This window comes from Zonotrichia leucophrys, chromosome 17, assembly GCF_028769735.1.
Source record: "Zonotrichia leucophrys gambelii isolate GWCS_2022_RI chromosome 17, RI_Zleu_2.0, whole genome shotgun sequence".
NCBI classification, from domain to species: domain Eukaryota; kingdom Metazoa; phylum Chordata; class Aves; order Passeriformes; family Passerellidae; genus Zonotrichia; species Zonotrichia leucophrys.
In genome coordinates, this window is record NC_088186.1 from 3732425 (window position 1) to 3758711 (window position 26287).

Here is a 26287-nt window from a genome sequence, read left to right on the forward strand (position 1 = left end):
AACTGTAGGGAGCACAGAGGACATCTAAACTACAACAACATAACAACACATCACTAAAGCTTTTCTTAATATTCACACAATAGTTATCTTTTAATTGTGAGAACCAATCTCATTATCCACCTATAGCTCTTCTCATCCCTGCAGAGGGCAGAGCCTCCTCCGGGAGCAAAACCTGGAGGGTTTGTGCTGAACTGCAGCCCCCTGGGCTCAACCTCTCCCCTGAGGAGGAGCAGGATGATGGGGTGTCACTCACTGAGCCCTCCAGCCCAGGATGAGCAGCAGCATCGTGTCACAGCACTCAGCAGCCCTTGGAGAATGTCTGGGTTTGGAGCAAGCGAGCATTGGTTCAGGCCTAATTAAATTAGCATTAATCTGTTATCATCAGGAAAACATGCCAGGCCTTGAAGGGACAGATTAACAAAGTTGTTGTTGTTAGTGGAGAGGGTCAGAGGATGGGGATGGGGCACAGCATCACTGAGGGTGCTGAACTCTCCATCCCTGCCTCTGCCAGGGTTTAAAGCAGGAAATCAAGAGGGCAGTGACATCACTCAGATGCTGCAGAGCACTTGGATGTTGGGCAACCAAGAAATGGGAGATTTTTCATCCTCTCCCCCCACTCTGCTGCCTTCCCCTGGGATTCCAAGGAGGGATGGGAGCCCCTTTGGAGCACAGGAGCAGCCAGCCCCTCCAGCTCCCAGCACTGGCCATGGGGAGACCAGACCTGCTCCTGGCCCAGCTCTGAGCTCTCCCTGACGTCAGGGCGAGGGGTAGAGAGCAAGGACATGGGGAAACAACCCATCATTTATCCTCAAAAGGTCACCGAGCACCTTGGAAGGGGCTGGAGCTGGATCCCCACGGCCCAGAGGGGGCCAGCGTCTCCTCGAAGGAGAGGTTTCACAATTCATCTCATTTGCTCGCTGTGGCATTTTCATCACGGTAGTCCGACTTATGCAATTACATAAAAAACATCTAATGAAATCTCGGTGACACAAAACATGAACGTTTATATTGGCCTCCCCGTGCCGCGGAGTTGATTTTGGCCGGGCCGTCCAGACAGACATTCTGCATTCTTCAGAGATTAAGCACTGAAACGCTCCGGAGAAACCCAGCTGCCCGCTCCCCCTGCAGCCGCGCCGCTAATTCCAACCACATGCTCGGGAAAAGGGAACGAATCCCTTCCAAACACGCGGGCACCAACGGGACCCAGCACACTGGGCACCCCCTGAGGGCATCCCGGCCGTGAGCACCCGAGGATGCTCCTAAAAAACAGCACAGAGAGGCTGAGAGCCCGGAGGGAGCGGGATAAAGGAGGTTCTGCAGTGGGATTGACGTGGAAATAAGAGGAGGAATGGGTAATGCTCATGCCACACCTTGCTGGGTTATCAACCACTCTCGGGTTTTGGTTGTTCATTGCTGCCCCGAGATGTGCAGGATGTCTCTGTTTCTGAAGAACGAGTCTGGACTCTTCACTTTTCGCTCTTGAGGTTGTTTATTAATTCTTATCTATAAAATTTTCTTTCTGCCCAGCTGAGATCTGCTCAGCAGGGCAGCCACAGGCACTCTTTGTGTTGTCCTTTTATACTACAAACTACGTATATCATATTTACACTTAATTCCCAATACCTATCACCTGTGTTAGACAGTGCACTTCTACTCTAAACCAACCCCAAAGTGCCAACAGCACTGCAGAAAATGGAGAAGAAGAAGAAGAAGAAGAAGAACAACAACAACAACAACAACAACAACAAGAAAGGCTGGACACACCCAAGTTCCACCATCTTGTCCCCATAACCCCCACACCAAAAATCCTAAAATCTACATTTTCACCCTGTGATCATTTTGTTATTACACTATTCAAACCTGTGTGACTTTCAGGTCCTGATACAAAGTTGGCAACTTTGCATCCTGAGGAATGCAGCTCATCCGTGGATGGGCTGTCCAGAAAGGCACCTGTCACACCAGGTGACACCAGCAGAGCAAAAGCGACTGTAGCACAGCATGCAGAGCTCCAAACCCTGCACAAGCCCTCACTGGTGTCCCAGGACAAAGCAGGGCAGATCTCAGCTCTCCCCACCAGCAATTCCTCCAAGTATTGGTCAGCTCAAGGACAGGGACCAGCACTGCCTCACTCAGATGTGGCCACCAGGCTCCTGCCCCACACCACTGACCACATCTGGAGCTCTTGGAAAGCCCCAAACTGTCCCTTTTGTGACAAAGCACAAAACCCACCAGCCCTAGTCCCTCCACCAGTGCCTTTATCTTAAGGGCAGAAAATTTTGACACGGGCAAAACAAGAAGTGAGGACTAAAATTGCTGCTGGCACTGACCCTGCAACAACAGGGGGGGCTCAGTGAGCAGCAGCCCCTTCCCTTGGGCTGGAGCCCCCTCCCCTCTGGCCCCACAGGGCCTGCCCACAAGGGATATCTGCAAAGGCTCCAGCTTTATCACCGTGCACGGGAGGAGGAGGAGGAAAGGCTGGAGGGGGGAAGAGGGAGAGGAAAAATAGCCCCTTATTCCACTTTCATCAAGGAAGCATCCAGCCGTCCAAAAAATTTAATGTCATATTTTAGCAAGAAAAACAGCTGTTGTGGTACTTTAAGGCCCAGCATATTTTGGCCAGAGCTGCATGTTGTGGATATTGGCTGAGTCAAGGTTAGCTGTTAAAAGGCAGAAATTCTAGACCCGTATGAAGAAACATCGCGTTCCTCTATATTCAGATAATATTTACTTCCAAGCCTGTTTTGTTTTGTTTTCTTCTCCCTCCTGGAGCGAGGCCTGGCCCTGGGGCTGTGGCTGCCCTTGGCATTGCTGCTCCCTGGGCAGGGCAGAGCAGTTTGTGGACAATGGGAAAAGCAAGGGAGGCTCAGCCTGGCACCTCATACTTGAGCTTCACCCTCTGATTTTCAGCCTTGCCAGCTTTGTTTGAGCCATGCCCGGTGCAGAGGGACAGACAGAGGGACAGGAGCTGGGATGGAGGTGGTGGGTCCATCCCCTCAGCACAGGCACTGACAGGGCGTCAGTCACATCCCCACGGTGCCACAGCAAGGATGGGGACACAGGAGATGCCACTGGTCCTACAGCACAGCAGCCACAGGCCTTTCACCACTCAGTTTGAGTCAAATTTCACTCCTCCCAAAAGCGAAAGATGCCAACAAATCCATGGCAGGAAAAGGGGAAGCAAGGTCCCATGCCATCAATCCCTTACTCCCCAGGAGGGGCAGCTCTGCCCTGGGTAAGGTGCCAATATTAACCCTACAAAACTTTAGTGTAATTTTAACACAGTGTTTTGCAGTTTATCTTTTTATACCTTTATTCTGTCAGAGCAAATCTATTTCCAAGTTGTCACCCATTTAAACACCAGTATCCAGTGCTATGCCCAGGCTGTACAGGCAGGTTACAAAGGTCTTTGTGAGGCAGCTCCTTCCAGCTCCCACCTGTGCTAGCTGTGAGACCAAACAGAGCTGAATTTCTACTGGAATTTCTACTGGAAATGAAACCCCAAAACCCCAAAAAGAGGCCATGGAGTCCCCAGGTCCCCAGCCCCGTGCGAGCACTGTGCCACCCAGGCTGGAAGTGACTCATCTTCTCGTAAAACTGGTTTGCTAAGGAAGAAAGAAAAGCTTTTGCCACGAAACAATTCCTCAGTGCCTGCCAAGCTCAGCAGGAGCAATCCACGCTGTCTCTGCTTCCCTGGAGCACCCCATTGTGGTGCCACCTTCAGAGCTGGACCCTCATCTCCCTGCAGCACCAGGGTTTTCCCCTCTAATTCCCACCCCATCACCACAGAGCCACTAAACACAGCCCCACATGGATCACCAAACCCAGACCCAGGGAGAGGAAAGGCTGTGGGTGAAAAAAAAAAAAAGGAAAAAAAGAAAAAAAAAAAAAAGGATTAAAAAAAAAAAAGTCCAAGGTGGAACCGCAATGTTTATAAAATGGGTCACTGAATTATACATAAAAATATTTTCCTTGTGGATGCAATTACTTCCTGGACTTGTTATTCCACAGATGCTTAAGTTCGCCTCAAGCAGCTCCAATAAATGCTTTACAGTCTGCAAGATCAACAGTAGCAGCGCTGGAGCGGATTGAGCAGCGCTGGTTCAAATTTGTCAGAAAACCACACAGTGTTTTCATGCGCACGTTTCAGAAACCCAAACAAAACCATTCCCAACCGTCGTGCTCCCTTTCCTTACGCTCCTTAATGGCTTTCACATGAGCTCCTCCAGACATGGGCACTGCAAACACCCAAAAGCTCCAGGACCTCTCAGGAGGGGACAGGGACACAGGAGAGGTGACACCTGCCATCCCTGCTCATGGATTTTCCCATCCCATCCTCCTGCAAGGTCTGGCTCACCCCTTAGGGACCCGGGGGGCAGTGGGATGTGCAAGGGGCTTAGGAGGCTTTCCCAAGGGAAATGAATTTTGGGGTCAGCCCTACCTGCTGGGTGACTGAGAGTTCAGGGGCTGCAGGGGACAGGAGGCCTGTGGGGTTTAAAAGTGCAGGGACAGCATCCCAAAGGAGCTGCAGCAAAGCAGGTGGGAAGGGAAAGGAGCTCTGTGGCATGGGCACATGGCTCTGAGTTAACATCCATGGCAAGGAGACGTTTTTGGGGTTTTTTCTCCTCTATTCAGTCACAAAATTGAGAGAAACTCAAAGTCGTGAAGGCACCTGAGAATTTTTCTAATGTATATAGGGCTTGCCCTAAAGGCCCCTGAATAAAATCCTGGTGCACCATGAGCTTCCAAAACCTCCAAAACACTTTGGTTTAATTGAAGATATTTAGTGTCACTTTCAGTGATATCAAATGGGAAAGCAACTGAGGGCTGGAGTGTTGGGGACAAGCCAGGATCACAGGACAGGACACTGTTATGCCATTAAAATAATGTAATATCTGCCCAGAAATCCTCAAGGGTCACTGCAGGACTAACAGGTGGCTGTAACAAGATTATCCTATTTACAGATCTGCAGCAGGGCAGAAATGTTCTTTCAAGTCTCTGCTTTCACTCCAAATTCCATCCACGAGATTTTCTGACAGCAGGATAAACAGGTTAAAAGGTGCCTATAAAAATGGGCTTATCAGAATCTCCTGATTCCTCTGCTTTGAGGATGCAGCTGCCTCAAACTGAGCATTGTATGGGAATCCCAGCTCATCTTGGCCTTTTTGTAGGATGCTGCAGCAGAGGGAGCGAGTATCAGGTCTGCCCAAAATCCCAAATTAGCCACAAAATTAATAAAAATAAATTAACATTCCTTCCCTGGATCCCAGCCAGGGGATGGAGCAATACAGGAGATGGGGGTGCAGTCACCAGCAAAGGGGTGCAGGGTCTGTGGGTCCCAATGCAAAACTCCATGGAAATGGCTGTGGCCAAAGGTGGGAAAAGCAGGGACACTGCTCCTGGCTCCTGGGGATGGCCCTGACAGGCTGGTAAATGGCAAGAGCATTTTTGTTCCCAAGGAAAAGCAAAGCAGCTGGGGAACAACACACAAAATGTGCCCCATGGTATGAGGGATTTCACAGGGGCTGGGACCCACAGGGGCTGGGTGGGGTTGGAGGGGTCAGACCTGGCTCAAGGTGTGCCTGGGGATGGTGGGCAGGACAGGGCAGGGACAGGAGAACTCTGGAACAGCCCAGAGAGCATCCCTGGGGACAGCACAGAGAAAATCCCTGGGGAGAGCACTCAGAGCATCCTTGGTACCCTGGGCCAGCCCCCCAGCACCTCAGGTGTCCCCAGCTGTCACTGTCCCCTGGTCTCACACCACACACAGCCCCTGTGGGCTGTCCCTGGCTGCTGGCACCCTGCAGTCCCTCTGTCCCACACCCTGGCACCCTCCAGCCTCCCAAGCCCTCCTGATTTTGCCATTTGGAGCGGCGGGCAGGCTCCAATGTGTTCCTCATTAGGAGGGGCAGACAGCCCAGCCAGTCTGAGCCCTAATCTCCTTTCCAGTTGGTGTCCCTCAGCAGATGTACAACAAGTGCTGGGATATTTTAGTGGGCATGTGTGGGACTGAGCCACTGGGTTTTTTTTTTCCAGCCAGTGGGGATGGATAAAATGCTGTGGCTCCAGGCTGTGATGGACAGCAGGTCCAGGGAAGGCAGCTCTGCTGTGGTTTATTTTACCAAGGGCTTTGCTGGAAGAAGTGGTGATGAAGTTAACAGCCTGCAAGCCATAATTGGCTCACATTAAAGTAAGGAAATGATATGTTTTGTTTTCCTCTTTTTTTTTTTTTTAATCATATTAAACAGGCAAAACCCACACAGAGCCAAAGAAGGAGCAGGCAGCAGCTCTCAGGAATTTAAGGGGGGAGATTTTTTGTCCCAAGTGTAAAGAAATCCAGTCCTTTCCATCAAAGAAAAAATAATTTCAGCTTCAAAATACCCAGCAGAAGTGGGCAAGGGAAGGGGAAGCCAAAAAATTCAGGTTGTGGCATCACAACAGGCACTGCTCCAAAGCCTGGCCCAGCAGCTCCAAAGGGACACAGTAAAAAAATTGTGTACTTAAAATTCTTCTTCAAATAATTTTATTTATCCTGCCACCTGCAAGCAAACACAGAGTGTCATAAACCTTGCTGGTGCCTCTGGATGTGCAGGGTATTTCCTGCAATTTTTTAAATTCAATTTTTAGCCCCTGTGGCTGCATCCTGATGTATGGCAGTGGCAGAATCCTCATTCCAAGGTCACCATCAGCCTCTCAGGCCTGCCCTGGAGACATCCCTGCAGGGATCCCCTTGGATGTGCAGCCCTGTGCTCACCAAGTTCTCACCCAGCACCCAAACCCTGTCCTGGCTCAGCACCAGGGCACTGAGAGCCACCAGGGCCCAGCCCAGCTGGAGCAGCCACATCCCAGCACTGGATTTTGGGGAAAATCCAACAGCTCAGCATCCCTGGGGACAGCCAGCCCTGCGTTTGTCACTGCACAGGTGACCCCACCACAGCATCCAGGCAAGGCAGGACAGATCCAAGGGGTGCAAGAACATCCAGGGAGCCACCACAGCCCTGGGGACATTCAGGATCCACAAGAGTGTCCTGCTCTGACACTGCTCACACCCAAAGCTGCCACAGAAGTCACAGTGAGTGACAAAGTCATCACAACAAAGTCACCACATGGCACAGGAAGGGCTGGAAACCCAGAACCTTTCCGCACGTCCCCTTTTCAGACACTGTCCCAGTTTCACTTGTACCCACAGCCAGTGGAATTTGTGGGTTGTGGGATTTCATGTGATGTCAAAAAAAGTCCCCCAAGCAGGTTAAAATATCCCACTTTTGGTGCATTCCCCACCCACTGAAGGGCACACACACATCTTCCAGCTTATCCCAGCTCCTCAGGTGGCCAGGTTGGAAGTGGGACACTAAAACCCCTCACTCCAAGCATAGGGACATAAACAACCCTTCCATTTGCATGGCAGCAAGGAAACCCCTCAAATTCAGCCATTTCCCAACTTATAAACAACAAAAAAAACCCCAGATAACCTCAATGGGAAATTCTAACTTTGTTTGGAAATGTCATTTCCAAATGGCACATGAGAAATCACACTCGGACCCGGCCTTGCTGACAGGCAAATATTTATCCCCACAAAATTTCCACATAAACCCATCACTTTTGTCAGTAGGTCTGGACACTGGGAGCAGAGTGGGAAGGCAGGGAAAGGGAAGCCAGGAGGCACAGGGAGCACCAGCCCTGCCCAGCAGGTCTGAACCACAGCGATCACTCAGATCACTGCAAGCTCCTCCAGCCTCATTCCGAGGCAAGGTGCAGCTTTTTCCAATGCATTCACAGCAAAGATTTAATAGGATTTCCAAGCTATTTGCACCTTTTTTCCAATACATGCAGCCCATGCCAGCCTCCCTTCCCAAAACCTGCAGCACTCCATCACTCAGCCCCGTGTTGGAGCGGGGAGGATCCTGTCCCACACACATTTCTCAGTCTATCAGGCAGAGTTATTCCTCTGCTCTGTGCTTGGATACTCACAAAGCCATTACCATCCCTCTCATGCACATCCATCATCAGGCCTTCAAACTCCAGAAAGCCCCAAAAAAACTTATTTTCCACTCACCATGCAGCCTGCCAGGCTCTGCTCTTCTACTCTGCGTTCCTTCATCCATCGAGAGACGTTTCAGCAAGTTCAGAGTCCGACCAAATAAACAGATGGCAGCCTGAAAGGTGGTGATTTTCTGCTCTGAGGGGGGAGTGGGGTGAGGGATTCAGCCAGGGAAGAGCTGAGCTCTGTCTGCCTGGTTGGAAAGGCTACCCTGGGTTCCAAGGATGATGCCCACAGGGAGCTGGGGGTGCAGGAATTATTTTCCAAAGCTGTGGGGTTTTGGAAAGCTGAGGGAGGAGCAGCTGGAGCTGGGAGTCCCCCATTTGCACCTCCCAGGGGTGTATCCAACACCAGGCCAGACCCCAGCGAGCACCCACCTTCACCCCACGTGTCCCCAGCAGCCACCAGCCACCTCCTGCATGGCTCTGCCAACCCAGCACACGCTGATGTGCAAGGAAATAATTCATCATTTCACCTCTGCACCACCCTGCTGGCTCCTCAACAGGAACCACACTCCCCAAAAATCACCCACAAAGCAGCACCACACTGCAAAACTCCAGCTCTGCTCCAGCCTCAGGATGGGGGGATGCAGAGAGAACCATCCTTGCCCCAGCCCTGGGGCTGCCCCAACCCAGCACAGACACCAGGCATTCCTCCATCCTGGTCCAGCACTCACCAGCTCAGACTCACAGCAAGATTTATGAAAGGATGTGGCCAGATGAGCGATAGAGATGGATAGCCCTGAGGAGTGACTGATTTCTCCCTTACAAGAGGGATAGAAATTAATTTATGAATTGGGTTCGTTGAGTTGCCAAGTGGCTTTGATGCTGGTTATTTTTTTGCATATGTTCGTGATCTATCTCCCAGCTGTTGGGGGGGGAGGAAGGTCCTGGGGAGCTGGAGCAATGCATCACTGAGCCGAGGCAGCCAACAGCTCTCAACAAAACCAGATTGCCCTTTAATCAGCCAGGGGCTGCTCTGCTTTCCCAAAGTGGGCACCTCAGCCCTCCCCTGTCCACCCTGGAGCTGGTATTGGCTGCAGACAGCAGGAGCCACTGCCGTGTGAGGATGGCCAAGCACAGCCCACCAGAGACAGCCCTGCCACTGAGTCTGCTCTCACCTCACCCACCCCTTTCTGGCTTGGAGGGACCCACAGCCGGTCAGGGAGATCTGGGGCAAGGTGGTGGATCCTTTATTCCATACCAAAAATGCACTTTTATTAAAAAAAAAACACTGAGCAGAGGGAGGATGTGGTGCAAGTTGTTCCACCACGCTCGAGGGACTCCTTCCCTCAGGGGACACTCAGGGACAGAGCAGCCAGGGGCTGAGCCCCGAGCCAAGAGCAGCACAGACAGCAGCTCCCCTTCCCAGAGTTACAGGTGCTTGGAGGGTTTTCAAGACACAAAGTAATTTCCTGCTTGAAGCAGTTGACAAATCTGCACAGAAACTGGAGAACCCTCTGTGTTTCAGGGATGGATGCTGCAAAATCATGAAGTGGAAGCCAGCCCAAATTCATGGAGCAAAGTGCAAGCGAGGGAGGAAACTGCTGGTGCCTGCTGATGGAAGGGCACAGGGACCAGCCCCAGGTCTGTTGTGACCTCCCTGCTCAGACCAACAAAGAGCTGTAAATTTTTTGGATGAGCTGTCCTGCCCACCCCTCTGTCCCCCCAGTCCATGACCTTTCTTCCTTTGGGGAAATCAGAGCCCCGAGTGCCTGAGTCAGCTGTAAATCCCCTGCAGGATCAGACAGACAAGGCAGCTCTGGGTGGCTGCAGAAGCAGAACCAGCTTGCACAGAACAGACACAGCAGTTCCTGAGGTGTCACTGCACCCCCAACATGGGCTTGGGGTGCAGAAACCATCCATGTCTTCCAAAAAGCACCAGGGGCCAAGGGGAATGATGGAAACAGGAGCAGCACTGTGGTAGTTTGGAGAAATAGAGCTTTTGCTAATTAAATCCAAGTGGCTTTGTGTTCAGAGCTAGCAAGACACAGATAAAGCCCTTTGGACCTGCAGATGTCCCAGCACAACAGGGTCTCCACAAAGCCCTGAGGGGCTGAGGGGAGCAGGGTGAGAGGGAAAATCCACCCATGGGCAGCCTGGGCCCACCCATTGTGGCAGAGATGCTGCTCTCGCATTTCCATCCTCATCACTGCCCTTCATCCCCATCCCCTGCTCCTGTGCCCATCCCTTGTTCACCTCCCTCTGCTTTCCTCTCCTGCCTCTTCCCCACCTCTGTTCCACACTGGAAACCCTTTCCTAGGGTGGCTCTGGGGGCTCCCCCAGATGGAATTTTCCCCTGTAAACAGAGGCAGCACTGGGCCGGTCTGACTGGTACCAGTTCCTCAGTGGGAGAGACATGGCCTTAGCAAGTGGAGATGTTTCTGCTGGTGAACCCAGCTCTGTGAGGACCATCCCTGCAGTGGGAGGGGTTGGTGTCTGTGGGGCTGGGCAGGGTGAAGACTGCAGGGCATCTCTGTCACCATCACTGTCACCATCACTGTCACCCCTGGCTCTCCTCCTGCTGGTTTTCCGGCCCCCCCAGTTTCCTGCTGAGGGGCAGCAGGGTGTAAGCCCACAAGGCACAGATTTCTGTGATTAGGCAACGCCAGGCAGCCTCTCCCCTTTCATTTTCAGTGCCTCTTCTTCCTCTTCCCCTGGGCAGCCCCAGCATCCGCCCCGAGAGCAGCAGCAGCAGCAGCAGAGCCCTGCACAGCCATGGAGAGCAGGGACCGAGAGCCCCTGGTGAGGAAAACGAGCTCCTCGTACCACACCTTCCCCGAGGGCACTGCCAGGAGGCTCGACAAGGAGTACCTGAGGTGAGGAGCAAGGTGGGCAGAGGTTGGGCTGTGTCCCCCATCCCGAGGGCAGTGGGCTGGGGGAGCTGGGCGAAGAGCTGTTCCAAATTCCTGCCATTGCTTTGGGATGGGATCCCATCCTGCCCAAGGTGGCTGGAGGAGCCCACTTGGAAGCCTGATGGGTTTGTGTGATTCTTTTGGGGCAAGAGGTCCTGTTGAGGGCACAGGTGCTTTGCAAGAACTTTTTCCTTGCTCTGCTGGGATGAACCAGCTGCCACTGGGTCCGTGGTGCCACCCAGCTCCAGCCTCTGCTTTTCTCACTTTGTTGAACCCCCTGAAAACTGCCTGGCACAGAGAGAAGCTGTAGCACAGAGAAACCCCACCAGCCTGGGGCTGTGCAGAGCCATTCCCCAGGAAAATCCCTCCGTGGCTGTCACCAGAGGCTGGGGGAAGCAGGGTTTGAGTTTCTGCTGGCACCCAACACGTCCCTGTCCTTCTGTGCCTCCCCCAGGAGCCTCCACAACAAGCGGCTCTACCTGGCCGTGTTTGCCGCTGTCCTGGGCAACTTCAGCTTCGGCTTCGCCCTGGTTTATCCCTCCCCAGTCATCCCTGCCCTGGAGGATCATCCCAGCCCTGCGCTGAGGCTGGACCAGCACACAGCGCCCTGGTTCGGGGTAAGGAGGGGGGTTATCCTGGCCAGGGTGCGGGCAGAGCCAGGGATGCCCGGGGGGATGCCAGGCTCACACAGGAAGGGTTATAAGGAGCTCGGGATCAGGATGGGGCAGAGCCAGGGATGCCCGGGGGGATGCCAGGCTCACTCAGCCCCTCTCTCCACATGCCCCACAGTCGGTGTTCACGCTGGGAGCGGCGGCGGGCGGGCTCAGCACGATGCTGCTCAACGACTGCCTGGGCCGCAAGCTGAGCATCATGTTCTCGGCTCTGCCCTCGGCGCTGGGGTACGCGCTGCTGGCCGGAGCCCAGGGCCTCTGGATGCTGCTGCTGGGCCGGGTGCTGACGGGCTACGCCGGCGGAGTGACCTCTGCTTCCATCCCGGTAATGTGCCAGGGGAATGCGGGGCAGGAGGGTTGGATGGGCAGGGGGATGCAGGGCAGCAGGTGCTGTGGTGCCCCGGATGACCCCGGGGATGATGCTGGGGCACCCCGCTGCTTTTTGAAGGCACCAGCAGAGCCCCAGAGCTGTGTCTGGGAGAGCGGGGATGGGGAGGATGCAGCACCAGGGCTGGGGAGGGTGTACCCGCTGTTGGGGCTGGATTTCCTCGCCCGCAGGAAAGACAAGGCAGGTCCTCAGCCCCTGCTCCTCCCAGCAGTTATTTCCTCCCGAACAGCAGGCTCGTGTTTCACACAGAGGGGAAGGCAGGGGTTGAGTAACACCAGGGCACCTCTTTCCAGTAACGGAGCCACTGGAGCACTTCTCCCACACCGGGGGAAGGAGGGAAGCAGTGCTGCCGGCCAGGCTGTCCCTCCTCTGGCCAGAAGCAGCAGAACCCATCTGGTCCCCACCCTCAGAGGGCAATTCCCCAGCAATTTGGGTTTCCTCTGGTCACAGGGTGTGACAGTGAGGTGACAGAGGGCAGGAGCAGTGGGTGACAAGGGGATGTTGCAGCTCTGTGAAGTGTGTGCTGTCCCTGTGCAGGTTTACATCTCGGAGATCTCCCACCCGGGGGTCAGGGGGATGCTGGGTGCCTGTCCCCAGATCATGGCAGTGCTGGGCTCCCTCGTCCTGTACGCTCTGGGTAAGTATCTCAGTGGTGTTCCAGTGGCCAGGGCAACACTGTGGGGAGGGGGAGCTTAAAATAAACAACCTTCTCAGCAGGTGAGGGCTTGTTCCCCTTGTACCCACCAGCACAGCTGTGCTGAGGGGGCTGGACAGGTCATTCATGCCCCTTACCCTGGTGTGTGTGCCCTGAGGGATGAATCCATAGCCCATGTGGACCTGTGGCCATCACTGTGCCCACAGATCCAGGTCCTGAGATTTTGCCAGGGCTCAAGGGCAGCACACAATGATATCCCTGTGCATCATCTGCCAGCACATGCCCTGGTTGTGGCAGGATCTTGCTGGATACTCTCAGATTTGCTGGAATTTCCCCATATGATACTGCTGGAAATGCTGCTGTAACAGGAGTGAATACATTCAAAATATATTTTTTGTTATTACTGTTTTTCCTGCTGTGTTTATTAAATGAAATCATTGGGGTGCTCAGGTGGAGGCAAGGCCAGGACACCCATTCCTGAGTGGTTTTCCCCTAACTGTGCTGCTCTGGCAGGGCTGGTCCTGGACTGGCGCTGGCTGGCCGTGGCCGGGGAGGTGCCGGTGCTTGCCATGGTCCTCCTGCTCTGCTTCATGCCCAACTCGCCCCGGTTCCTGCTCTCCCAGGGCAAGGAGGAGGAGGCCCTGGGCTCCCTGTGCTGGCTGAGGGGTCAGGACACAGATTATGCCCGGGAGTACGAGCAGATCAAGGACAGCGTGAGGAAGCAGGTGAGGAAGTTCTGCATGGGCAGAAATAACATGAAAACTGCAAAATCCATCTCCTGGGTGACTCCTGAGCCACCCTCTGGATGCCACATGGCTCCCAGAGGTTCTCACTTTGTGTTTCTGCCTTTGTGCCCCTCAGAGCCGTCGGGTTTCCTGTGCTGAGCTCAAGGACCCCTTTCTTTACAAGCCCATCCTGATTTCAGGGCTGATGAGGTTCCTGCAGCAGCTCTCAGGGGTCACCTGCATCCTCGTGTACCTGCAGCCGATATTCAAGAAAACATCTGTCATCCTGGTGAGCCCTGGCTTTCAGCTCCTGCTCAGGCTGCCTGGGCCTTCAGTGAGGGTTGCCCAATGCTCCCACTTCCCTACAGACATAAAACCCTTTTCTAAAGGACCTGCCCTGAAAAAGGCTGAGGGAGGATGGGGAGCAGGACTGGCCCCACTGTGTCCCTGCTCCTCCTCTGAGTTCAGGCTCATCATCTCCAGTCTCCTACTGGGGGAACAGCCTTGGCCAAGCCCTCAGCAGCTGTAGGCACTTGTCCCTTTCCTCAGCTCAGCTTCCCCATGGGTTTTTTGCAGAAAGCAGAGTATGATGCAGCTCTGGTCGGCCTGGTGCGTCTGTCTGCGGTGGTCATCGCTGCTGTGTCCATGGACAAAGCTGGCAGGAAGATTCTCCTGTTTGTATCAGGTATGGCTCTCTCCACTTCTGCCACTGTGTTCCCAAGGGAAGCTCCTATTGAAGGATTTCCAGGAGCTCTGCAAGTGTGCAGGAGTGGAAATTTCAGCCCTACAGGGCTCAGGAAGGGAGGCAGGGAGGTCTTTTTCCCTTGGTGGTGCTTCAGCTCCTCAGCAGAGGCATTCCCAGGAGAGGAATCACTCGCCCCTCATTCTCACTGTGCTGCTGCCTCTCTCCACAGCTGGTGTCATGTTGGTCTCCAACCTGACCATGGGGCTCTACATCTACTTTGAGCCAGATTCTCACAACAGCACCGTGGCCAACACCACCCTGGCGAGCTCTGCCAACCTCCCTGCTGAGCCAACAAACTACATCACCCTCATCCCCCTCCTGGCAACCATGTTCTTCATCATGGGTAGGTGCAGAGAGCCACAGGACTGGCCACCAGCCAGGGGAGGGTGTTTCTCATCCACGGCAGGGTGATGTGGAGCCAGGAGATTGGGGTTGGAGGGGGAAGGAAGGCAGATATCCCTGGAAGAGCAAGAAAGGTGGCATGAGGAATGACTTGAATGGGAGGCATAATGATTGCTCAGGGTTCTTCTGCACTCCTCAGTGATCTTCAGCACAGGCCTGACCCCCTCCTCTTCTCCCCTGCAGGTTATGCCATGGGCTGGGGCCCCATCACTTGGCTGCTGATGTCAGAGATTCTCCCTCTCAAAGCCCGTGGGGTTGCCTCAGGCCTCTGTGTGCTTGTGAGCTGGCTGACAGCCTTCACCCTGACCCAGTTCTTCCTCCCAGTCGTGGTGGGTACTGCCTGGGGGTGTCCAGCAGCCCCTCCCAGCCCCTCTCTGCACCAGCTCACAGCTGCTTTCTGCTCCTTTCCAGAATGCCTTCGGCCTCGAGGTGCCCTTCCTGTTCTTCGCTGTCATCAATGCTGGGAACATCTTATTCACAGGCTGCTGTGTCCCTGAAACCAAAGGCAGGTCCCTGGAGCAGATTGAGGCCTTTTTCAGGACTGGCAGGAGGTCCTTCCTGAGGTAGGAGCTGCCCTTGCCCAGGCTGAGGGCGAAGCAAACTTGTGCTGCTGGAAGTGGAGGCTGGAGCTCCCTGTGGGACAGGAAGGGGCAGCAGTGATCACCTTGCTCTGGCTGTAGAAGCTGCCAGCTGGAACTTTACCTTCTCCTCCTGTCAACCCTTGGGATGGGAGCAGGTCACCAGCAGGGCCAGGCTGGAGATGAAGGTGTCCTGGAAGAATAACAGTGTGGGCAGGAGACTGTGGTTGCCCTTTCATCAGCAGCCTGAGAGTCTGAGGGCTTGGCTGGAGCTGAGTTTACAGCAAAAGCTCATCATGTAGCTGCAAGAATAAAACAGTTTTGCCTCCAACTGCAGGACATTGCCTTGATTTGCAGAGAAGGGAGGGATGGGAGAGGCAGAGCAGGACTGGGCCAAGGGGAGCACAGCAGCCTGCAGCTCCCCAGAGCAGTGTCAGGCACTCAAGGACTGTGAAAGAGGCAGAGACAGATCATTTGTATAAAAAGCTGCCACATTTTATTGCTCTAAAAACACACATTACACTAGAAGCCTAATGAACAAGACCAAATACAGTTCACAAAGAAAACCCAGGACAAAAGAGTGGGAACAGACAAACATCCAGCTGTAGTGCAAGTGATTCCCTGTGGGAAAGACACAGTGAGTACTGACAACACTTTGTGCTGGGGTGGGTCCTTCCCACCACACAAAGAGGGAGGTGGATGTGCCTCCACCTCCATCACTTTGAGATTTCAACTGCATAGTTAGTAGCAAATCAGTCTTACCCCTTTCCTGTGTGTCCTGCAAGATTAAGAACATTTTATAATTATTTTTTAGAGCTAACCCGAGGTAAAACACGGCTGCAGGAGGTGGTTATGGCTGTGAGGAACAAATGGCCTTGCTCAGTCCAGCCTGACTCCTCCCAAAAGGGCAGAGGCACAAGGCTGAGCTGGGACAGGATGTGCCCAAGCATTTGTCCAAGATCTTGAAATGCACTTGGCACCCCAAGGGCTATTCCTGGGACATTCAGCCGGCTGTCCTGAGGAAGCAGGGGGTAAAACAGCATGTTTGAGCCAGCCCTCCAGATGTGCCAGCTGCCATTCTGATCTCCTGCAGCAGGAGATGAGAAATCACCTAGGAGATGTGCTTTGTCACAGCATTAATTTAAAACAGCTTAGGACAGAGGGAGAGTGGTGGGCCAAAATAAAAAACACAGAAAACATTCAGTATTAAGCCTACCTTTTGCTGCTGAGACCCTTTTCCAGAAAGATGTTCAGCCCTGGCTGGAACACAACTTTTTCTAAGCATGGCCTGACTACAAGAGGTCTCAAGAGCCTCTGGTTTCCACTGACTTTCTGAAGATCAGGATTTCTGGCAGCCCTGAGCTCGAGCATTCTCTTTCTCACATGGCTAGGGACCAGCTCTTGATACCTTCACTTCAGTGAAACCCTTCCCTGAAGACAGTGGATGTTTTTTCCTGAGGAAAAAAATGACAGAGATGAATTGAGCTTCCCAGGGCTCAGCCTAAGGAGGAAATGCCCCACTAGGAAACGAGGTTGGACTCCAGCTCCTGAGAGAACCCCACTGGAGGAGCATTTTCTGAGTGACCTCCTTCCTCCAGCACAGCAAGTCCCAGGGCTTTTGCTACAACATTTGGAGTGTGAGAAATCACAGTGGCTCTTTCCAGAGGTAGAATGGTGTTTTCATTCACTGCACACACAGAGAATCATGGGTGTTACAGAGCAGCGAGCTCTGCCCTGCTCTTCACGCCCCATGGGACACAGAGCTGCCACACATGAGTGGCAGAGGCATGGAAGAGTGGCACAGTGCACAAACCTGCCTTGGTGACTGGTGTGTGACAGGCCACTGCTCCCCAGGGGTCCTTCCAGCTCTGTCCTCAGCGTGTCACCCCCTGAGCCCTCACACCATCTCCTTTCCAAGGCCTGGAGAGCAGACCCTGCCCCACAGAGCCCCTCTGGATCCGCCATCCCTTCTGGATGCCCTCAGCAGGGGTTGGGTTGAGCCTGTGAAACCTCCAGAGCAGGGTTTGAGCCTCATTTGTCCTCACACAGCTCCAAGCACCCCACGGATGCCTCTAAACACAACTAACAAGCACCATGCACTGGCATTAACTACTGGGATGCTACTCTACTCTAAAGCTCCTTCCTATCTCCACCAAACAGGCCCACATGGGGGTGAGACCATCCACTGATGTCACTACAGCTCTTACAAGCCAGGGTGCTGTCACCAAGCCTGTCTGGCAGCATCTGGCTTGGTTCCTGCTGCAGCAGACAGCCAAAATTCCCAAGGGTTCCCACTCCAGACAGGACCCTGTAGGAGTCACCACCCTTGGAATACGGATCTGAGACACCTCCAGTGGAGGCAGCACAGACACTTCAAGCACTGTGGCCAAAGGCTCCAGCCCAGCTCAGTCAGGGGAGTCCTTGAGGCCCATTTTCAGCTCACTGAGCTTTGCCACCCTCTCATGGTGGCAGATTGATGCACATTTCTCCCTTGCCTCAGCCCCAGGGCCACACCCTGCTGCCACAGAACACTGTGACAGCACTGCTGGGTCTCCTGCCTCAGTGCCAAGGAGCAGAGTGGGCCCTGCAGGTGCCCTGGAGCAGCACCCACCTGCCCCAGCCACAGGGACCATGCAGGAGGAGAGGCAGATGAGGGTCCCACCAGCTCTGTGCTCCCTCAGAGCACCCTGGAAATCTCAGCCCTTGAGCTCTGCTTTGCCATTGGCCTCCTGACACTAAAGCTACTGCAGAACTACTCACAGAGCAAAGCTGTCACTACCAGAGACATTGACATGCATCAGTCTGCAACATTCCTCTACTAAACACTACAGAACTCCCCACACCCCCCTGAAATCAAAGCCTGTGCCCATTCCTGAGGCAGGGCTCTGCCCTTGCAGCACCCAGAAGTTTTTCCCTCAGGAATACCCCCCATTCCTCCTGCATGGCACCAGGGATCAGCCAAGGGCTGGGGGCTCCAAACCAGCACAGCTTTGAGGGAAAAAACCCTTCCTTTATGGAAAAAATCCAGGCTGGTGGTGCCTGCTCTGCACCCCAGACAAGGGGTGTTGGAGCAATCCCAGTTCAAAGGTGGGGGGGAAGGGGCTTTGCACAAAAAGGGTGCCCACATCCAGGAAATCCTGGAATCCTCACAGCTCCTGAGCTCCAGGGAAGAAGCAGCAGCTCACAGGAGCCAGCAGCTTGAGGAAGGGCAGGGCTTGAGGAGAGTTTTCAGCACGGACAGACCCCTCTGACAGACAGACAGCACTGAGCCTCCAGCAGCATTTCTCAGAGCACAGCACAAGCCCTCTGTACCCAAGGATTCAAACTGGGACACACAGTGCTGGTGGCTGTCCCAGTCCAGCAGTTACAGCCCAGTTTTCCTCCTTCTCTCTCCCAGAAGAAGGGGAAAACACAGTTTGTCAAGTTTGTGGCCCAGAAGACAACAAAGGGGTCAAAGGACAACACACTTTTTTTGAAGAATCTGAGAAACACTCTGAAGGCTGAAATTGGATTTTGCAGCAGCCAGGGCTGTCCCTGGGTTCAGAGACCCCTGGTGAAATGAGGCAGCCCTGTGAAGGACAGAAAACAGAGCACTCCTTTCTCCTATATCCAGAGAAAATGAGTCCCATTAAAGTACTTAAATAACTAGAAATAAATTATTCCCCTTTTTCCTAATCAAAACAAAAAGCAACCATATAAAAATCAAATAAATTAAAATCCCCAGGACAAACTGGGATGAAAAGAGGGGGATCTGGACTTAGTGAGCAGTTTTGTACTGCATGGTACAAAGCAAACAGAAAATACAATGTGAAAACCACAGAAAGAGCCTGGAATAGCAAAGTAAAACATCCCAGCTGTCCACACTGAAATGGTGCAGCCTTCTCTCTGTTTGCACAGGGAAGTTGTGCCACCTTCCCATACAAAACCAGCTCAGGATTGATGCAAAAACCACAATCCCAAAGAGCAGGCAAGCAGAGCAGGTCCCTTCACAGAGGGATGCAGAGTCCCAGGCTCACAAGGCAGGAATGCTCCTGCTCATCAGTGAACCTCACACCAGCAAAAAATCCCACTTGGCTCAAGAAACAACATCCTTTTCAGCTGAGGTACAGCAAATATTGTTTCCCTTCTGCCCCAGTAGAAGAGTGAAGCTTAAGAAAAGTGCCCTTATTAAGACAAAGTAATTAATTCTTATAATTCAAGTAAATGGCAGTCGCTGCCTGTAGTTGTATCCAGAGGAAGCAGGGACTGTGCTTTGGAGGCCCCAGGATCTGCCCAGCAGCTCTGGCAGCTCCCTTGAAGAGATGGATTTTATCTTTAGATGAGTTTTTCTGGAAATCCTTTCCTGTGCAGCGATGCCTCCAGTGCCTGGTCCCATAATTAAAACAGTGGAAGACCAAGGTTAAGCACCAGGGGGTTTTAGGTGTTGTACCTGGGAAGGGCCATCCCAGGGAGTGTTCCTAACACATGGAACCTGCACTGGCAGGTCCTCTGTCCCTCCTCACCCATCCACAGGGCAGTCCAGGAAAAAAATAAAAGGTTGTGAAAGTTGTGAAAGCAGCACTCAGAGAGCCAGCACCTCTGCAGCAAAAAGAAAAGAAAATATTAAAAAACAGGGGCACTGTTTGGGTTGAGAGCTGAGGAGAGAAGGAGAGACGTGCTGAGGTCTGGCTGCTGGTGTGAGGAGAGGACACAGCCTGCCCCAGCCCCTGAGATTCCCACTTGCTGCAGTGTCCAGGGACATCGTGGTGTAGCAGGGCGCCGAGAGGACAGAGGGAAGGGCACAGCAGATTTCCACATCTTCACCATGTCCAGGAGATGCCACCCAGAGCTCGTGTCCTTCAGAGAGCCTGTCCCTCCAGGCTCCCCGTCAGCTTCTCTTCATCCATCTGCTTCTGCTGCTGGTGGATGCGGGCGTAGGAGATGGCATCTCCCCTGTGGGGACAAGGGACAGCGTGGGCATGGCAGGGACTGTCCCAGCTGGGGCTGCCTCTCCGTGCCAAGGGATTCCAGGGGTCAAACCACACTTGCTGGCCCTCCCCAACCCCCAAAGCTGGGCCCATCCACCCAACAGTTGCAGACAAAAGAGTGGGACCCTCAGAACCCCCAAAACTCAGAGCTTCAGCAGCCCCCAGGACCTTCCCTCACAGGGCAGAAGGGTGAGACCCTCACAACTCCCAAAACTCAAAGCTTCAGCAGCCCCCAGGGCCTTCCCTCACAGGGCAGAAGGATGGGGCCCTCAGAACCCACAAAACTCAGAGCTTCAGCAGCCCCCATGACCTCTCCTCACAGGGCCCTGAGGTGACGGAGATTTTCTCTGCCGTGAGGGAGAACGTGGAATGATCCACGCTCACACCTCAGCACGGTTTGTGCACCAGCAAAGTAGAGCCTTAGGGAGGCAGATGGGGCAGCTCTGGAGCTCCATCTCCCCCTTCCCTGCCCTCCCTGAGCACCTGAACCTCTCTTACTTCTTTCCCAGGGCCGACATTCCGTAGAGCACGCCGGTGGCGAAGGCGATGGCGTTGCCCAGGAGCGTGGTCAGCGTCAGGCTGAGTATGACGGGGAACACGGCCATGCTGCAAGACAGGGGCAGCCCTCAGAGCAGGGCCCCGCTCCCCAGGGGCTGCAGGGGTGTTCTTTCCCCGGGGTGTGCCCACCATGAGCCCTCAGGAGCATCCTCACCTGCAGTAGAAAGCTGCTTTCTGCCAGGCCCGCAGCCGGTCGGCCCTGGCGGCCACGGCGTTGGCGAACTCGATGAACTGGCAGCAGAAAGGGGCCTCACACAGGAACAGCACGAAGGCGTTGAGCCTCCAGAGAGAGGAAACCAGAGTTAATCCTGCTTTTAGGCACCAGAGTTTGGGTCAGCAATGCCCCCCAGGCCCACAGAGAGCAGATATTCCATGCTCCATGCAGGTGGAGGGGATAGTAAGGCCGGGCCCCACTCTGCTCCCCCCTCAGTTCTTGATAATTTCCAAATTTCCCAGTCCTGCTGCCCCAGATTTATTTTGGACAAGGGTATCATGGTATTTACCTAAAATCCCATAAAGAAATAATATAAACAGAATAAACCTAACATCTCAACCTGCCTGGCAATTCCCAGAGCCTGGTGGATGTTTCACTCCCATCCACTGCCCAAGCAGGGCAGCTTTGCCCCCCTCGGTGGGGTCTGGTTAACAATGCCTCCCTCCCAGCAGGAAAATGAAAATAAAACCTGCTCACATCATCCACACGCCGGCTGCGATGTTCAGGGGGTTGATGGTGACACAGTTCCAGAGACCAGAAATGGCACAGGCTGGAAAGAAAGAGGTTTTCAGTGACCACCATGACCAACCCTGAATGCCCTTGGCCAGCACCTGTGGGCACTGCAGGGCTGCACAGGATGGTGGGTGGAAAGGTCTGGTGGCCCAAAAGGAGCCTGGAATGCAAGGAAGAGCCCTCCTCTAGTCTCCTTTTGCTCTGAGTGCTGTTCCAACAATTATTTCCCTTGTGTAGAGCAACATTTGCCTCCACATGGAGTCCAGGATGTGCACCTGGATTTTATGTACCAAGGTAGACAAACAGTGCCAGCAGGTTCCACCTCTGAGCAGCACAGGGCAAGTTCAGCAGAAACATGGCTTGCACAGAGGAAAATAATAAATACAGCAGAGGTGAACCCAGCTCTGCCACTCACTGCTGGTTCTGTGTAGCTTCACCAGAGATGGGCAGAAAAAAGCCAAGTTGGGGTCTCTGGTAATACAAAAGGAAGTGAATAAAGCCCAAAATAACCCCAGTGCTCCTGGCTCTGTAACTCAGGGAGAGGAACCAGGCAGCAGTGACTGAGCTGAGCTGCACCCACCTCCCTGCTGCCTCATTAAACTTGCAGAGTGTTCCTGGCACCTGATATGGGCCCTTCCCTCTGCCAGGGCCGCAGCTGGCACCAGGAACTCGAGCTCAGCTGGGAGGGCAGGAGACGCACCTCAGCAAACATCATCACACTGTAAAACTCCACCTAAAATGGATTCTATAGCCTTTAAAGGCTGTCTTGGGGATGATGGAGAGCAGCAGAGCCTCTCTCTGAGGATGAGACCAGCCCTGGATTGAGGATTTTGGGTGTCTGCTGAGGGGATCCCTGAGCAGAGGTGCTGTGAGCAGCCCTGACCTTCAAAAGCCTGGCACATGCTTGCAAGGTTTCTTTTAAGCAGTCGCTGCTGAATCCTCAAAGTTCCTTTAAAAATAGTTATCCTTGTTTACCAAGCTGGGAAGCAGAATTGCAGGCAATGGCAGGACAGATTGAAGGTCATCCCATGAGCAAATGACCTCCTGGTCTTAGGAAATACCAAAAAACATTATTTTTTAACACTTCCTAGAACTAACTCCACAGGACCCAAAATCTTTTGTAGAGCCCTGCAAGAACAAGATCAGCTAGCAGAGGGGATATTCCAGAGGTTTTGCTAATGTCTGTGCTCCAAGGGCACTTCTCACCCTCCCATGCCACAGGTTCCACTGTCACTGTCCCCAGGGGAAACTGAGGCACGGGGGTGAGGTGATCTGTTCATGGTCACAGGTGCAAACAGCTGGAGAGGAGCAATGGCAAACAGGATTCCAGCAGAGCACAGAGGTTCAGGCAGTTCCCAGCAGGTCTCCACCACACAACAAACCAAGAGAAGCAGAATGTTCTTTTCCAAGCACGTTTTTTTTCCCTAATCAAACCAACCAGGGGTTGCTTTGCCAGGTTTCTGGTTCGGTTTTGTCCCCAAACACTCCAAAACAACCCTGCAGCACCGTGTCCCTGCAGCAGTCCTAGTTCAGCAACCAGCCTGGTTGGCAGAGGACTAATGACCCAGGAAACAGAGCTGAGCAAGCCCCACGTCAGCAGGAGCAGCAGGAAAGGAGTCAAAGGTTTGGGATCACAGGAGCACTGCCCCCAGAGCTGCTGCCAACAGCCACAGGACAACTCAGTGACCTTGGGTCTCCTTTGCAGAGCTGCTTGTCCCACACAGCCTGGTACATCCTTGTCCCACCAGGGCAGGAGCCGATTCCAACCCTGCCAAGCCAAAAATTTGTTTTTAAAATGTTTTCTTTTCAAACAGAGGCCTCACAACAGGGTTAAAACACAGATAATGCTCCATGGCACGTAAGCTATGGGAGACAGACAGTTCTGCCATTTGTTTAACTGCTGTCCCATCTCGAATCCCTGAGGAAGCACAAATAACTGGGAGCTAAAATGAGGGGGGAAGGACACCCTTCCCTACAAAGGCTCTATTCATTTCCAGCAGCTGGTCACTGTCCTCAACACAAGCCTATTTTTGCTCCTAGAGTGTTTTACAAAAGCCACAGACTCTCCTCGTCCCATTACAAACAGGAACACAAGGAGAGAAGGGACTTGGCCAAGGTCACCAAGCCAGCATGTGCAGGAGCCAGAAAGGGATCCTGAACCTTGTCTGTCTGGTTCTTGCTCCAGCCCTTGGATTTTTCTGGCTGCAGCAAGCTGTGGCTGCAGGTGTTTGCATGTGGCAGATGTTGTCTGCTGGTCTCACCTCCGCTAACGAAGTTTCTCTTCCTTTCTGAGGGAATTTTTCCTTCTGTAAGAAATAATCCAGCCCTGTAGCAGCATTACAATCCAGTTGCTCACAAAACTTATAAATTAGTTCTGTTCTTTCACAGCGAGCTCTGAGAACAACAGCAAACTCCAGCCTTGCTGGTTTATTCATCACCTCTTCTCCAAACCATCCACCTTCAACAAGGTGGTGCTGAACAAGCAGCATTTTGAAGAGGAGTGTTGGTACCATGGGGCACTGGTTGTTTTTTCCACAATCCCCCTTTTCCCTGTTTATAAGAAGAGTTTGTGTCTCATTCTCTGCCTGATAAAGAGACAGGGCTCCAGAGCCAGCTGTCACTCCCCAAATCTTTGGCAAACCCTGTTAAGAACCTGGCTCTTCTTCCAAAAGCTTCTCCCAGACTCACCCAAAGACATAAAACTCTCATCTTTCCTGTAAAAACAAGCCACGAGGTCGTAGAGCTGTGAACAAAAGATTGGAAAAATAATCCAAGTATAATTCAGCTGCTTTGAAACACATAGACAGAGAGGGAAAAAGAAGAAATTTGCACTTTCAAGCCACTCACGAGCTGCTGTAGCACGAGGCTGGCAGTGCCACCAGCATGACCCACCAGCTCTTCACCCTCCATCCACATCACCCCGAGCTCTGCATGGGATAAAACTGCAGGAACAGTGCTGAGGCTCCTGCTGCAGCCACAGCCCGTGGGAAAGAAGCTGCTCCTCTGAACCCCCACCTGGGACCTGTTCCACAGACACTTCCCAGCTGGCTCTCCTGGCTGCTGGCCGGGCCAGGAGCGCGGGGGCCTCCGGCAGGGCACGGGGTGTGCAGAGCAGTCCCACCAAATCCTGTCACACCTCCAGCATTTCAGCACCTAGCACATGGAACGGTGAGAGCAGCACATGTTTCACCAGCCTGGCCAAAAAGGGCTTAGAGGAGACTGCCCAGTGATACCACAGGGTGCAAATGTCAGCCCCAAAAACATGGTGGGGTTGTGCAGCCCAGCCCCAAGGCAAAAGGCAGGCATGGGAAGGGGCAGGCAGGGGGAGAGGGTGATCAGACACAAAGCTCCAGCTGATGGAATAAATCAGGGCTGATTGCACTGGCTGAGAAACCTTCTTGTTTAACTTGAAGTCGTGGACCTGAAGCAGGAGAAATTCTCCATCCTGTGCTCTGCAGGAGATCAGACTAAGCGGTCATAACAGTCCCTCCTGCTTTTAAGAGCTATTAATCTCTCCACAGAATGTAGCAAAACAGCACTCCAGGACAGGCTGATTTCTGGCAAACTTGCTGAGACTCTTTCCCTGGGAAAATTTTTTTCAGCAGCAGGTAATTCTGAGCTCAGCCAACTCACTCTGCGTCTGCAGCTCCGTTCTCTGTGTTCTACCAAAGCCCTTAAAAGCAAACAGCACAAACCCAAACCATTCTTCACTTTCAGCAAAACCCATGGGCAGGCCTTCTGCAATCAGCAACAGGAGCAATGGGAAACATGCTCTGACAGTCAGGATGGGGGGGAAAAAACAAGTTGTAGGAACATATAAACACCCAAAATCAAATAGGATAAACCAAACCCTGTGGCCATTCTTCCAGCCCTGACCTGACCCCATGAGCCTGGTGCTCATTGTAAAACCATCTAAATTGCCTGCCAGGCACTAGGCCTCAGCTGCTGCTCCCATCACTGCCAGGGAGTGCCACAGCCAAGAAGAACCTCAGGGATTTACAGATTGCCCTGTGACGTCCTGCTGTGGGTGCCAAAGTTCAGCAGGGTCAGTGAGCACAGAGCACATCCCTGGTGGGCTCAGTGAGCACAGAGCACATCCCTGGTGGGCTCAGTGGGCACAGAGCACATCCCTGGTGGGCTCAGTGGGCACAGAGCACATCCCTGGTGGGCTCAGTGAGCACAGAGCACATCCTTCAGGAGCAGCTGAGCCCACCCTGCTGCAGGCACAGCCACCATTGTCCCTTCTGCCCCAAACACAGCAAACCAGCACCCAGAGCCTGGCACAACCCATCACCCCAAAACTCTTCATGTCACAGCCAATATGACCCCAAAACGGGGTCAGGACCCCAAAACGGGGTCAGGAGCGTGACAGGAGCTCTGTCATGCAGGAGGGGGCACACAGAGGGGAGGGGATACTCACACATGCCCCCGATGACCCCGGCAATCCTGCAGAGCCACCTGTACCACCAGGTCATGCCCTCATCGGCCGCTGCTGCCTCGGGGGCTTCTGCTGCTGCCGCTGGGAGCTGCTCATCCTGCGAGCTCATCTCCCCCCGCTGCCGGGGGCTCAGCGCCCTGCCACCCACCTGAGCCCCCAGGTGTCACCCCCTGGTGCAGCCAGCCCCGGGGACAGCCCCTACAGGCAGGCCTGGGCCTGTGCCCGTGTCCCCATGCAGGGCTGGCCCCCCAGGGCTGACAATGGAGGCTGGCTGGCTGCAGAGCGGTGATGCCAGCGGGCCTGGAGCTGCTCCACGGCCGGCTCGAGCTGCATTGTGGGTCCCCCCCGGCAGCAGGCAGGGCTTTGCCTTTGATGTCACTGCATTAAAAGGCTGTGGGCAGAGCTCTGCTGCTCATATTCATCAGCCCAGGCACAGCCAGCACCTCACTCCAGCTCTGGGTGCCCCCGGGAACAACTGGGTGTTGTTATCCAGGCAAGGCAGTGTTTGCTGCTCCAGAAAGGGAAACAGGAATGCTCTGTT

General features: G+C 53.6%; 2 protein-coding genes across 2 annotated transcripts; one reads left to right on the plus strand and one right to left on the minus strand.

The window, feature by feature from the left end:
* The first annotated feature begins 10744 nt into the window (after positions 1 to 10744).
* On the plus strand, positions 10745 to 15349 carry SLC2A6 (solute carrier family 2 member 6). Its single transcript, XM_064727819.1, has 10 exons — positions 10745 to 10856; positions 11347 to 11509; positions 11682 to 11888; positions 12489 to 12588; positions 13120 to 13331; positions 13468 to 13620; positions 13908 to 14016; positions 14246 to 14419; positions 14662 to 14807; positions 14890 to 15349. Exons 1-10 carry the CDS (start codon positions 10756 to 10758, stop codon positions 15043 to 15045), a joined length of 1521 nt encoding a protein of 506 aa, XP_064583889.1. The 5' UTR covers positions 10745 to 10755; the 3' UTR covers positions 15046 to 15349.
* A 180-nt stretch (positions 15350 to 15529) lies between these two features.
* Positions 15530 to 26060, minus strand: CACFD1 (calcium channel flower domain containing 1). Its single transcript, XM_064727851.1, has 5 exons — positions 25729 to 26060; positions 21273 to 21345; positions 20736 to 20861; positions 20522 to 20629; positions 15530 to 19988 (listed from the first exon to the last, which is right to left on the minus strand). Exons 1-5 carry the CDS (start codon positions 25853 to 25855, stop codon positions 19895 to 19897), a joined length of 528 nt encoding a protein of 175 aa, XP_064583921.1. The 5' UTR covers positions 25856 to 26060; the 3' UTR covers positions 15530 to 19894.
* Between the last annotated feature and the right edge of the window lie 227 nt (positions 26061 to 26287).

Coding starts and splice junctions, on each gene's coding strand:
- SLC2A6 (XM_064727819.1), top strand. CDS start 10,756: ATGGAGAGCAGGGACCGAGAGCCCCTGGTGAGGAAAACGAGCTCCTCG. Junction 10,857..11,346: donor CTCGACAAGGAGTACCTGAG/GTGAGGAGCAAG, acceptor TGCCTCCCCCAG/GAGCCTCCACAACAAGCGGC. Junction 11,889..12,488: donor TGACCTCTGCTTCCATCCCG/GTAATGTGCCAG, acceptor GTCCCTGTGCAG/GTTTACATCTCGGAGATCTC.
- CACFD1 (XM_064727851.1), bottom strand. CDS start 25,855: ATGAGCTCGCAGGATGAGCAGCTCCCAGCGGCAGCAGCAGAAGCCCCC. Junction 21,346..25,728: donor CGGGGTCATCGGGGGCATGT/GTGAGTATCCCC, acceptor CTTTCTTTCCAG/CCTGTGCCATTTCTGGTCTC. Junction 20,862..21,272: donor GCAGCCGGCGTGTGGATGAT/GTGAGCAGGTTT, acceptor CTCTCTCTGGAG/GCTCAACGCCTTCGTGCTGT.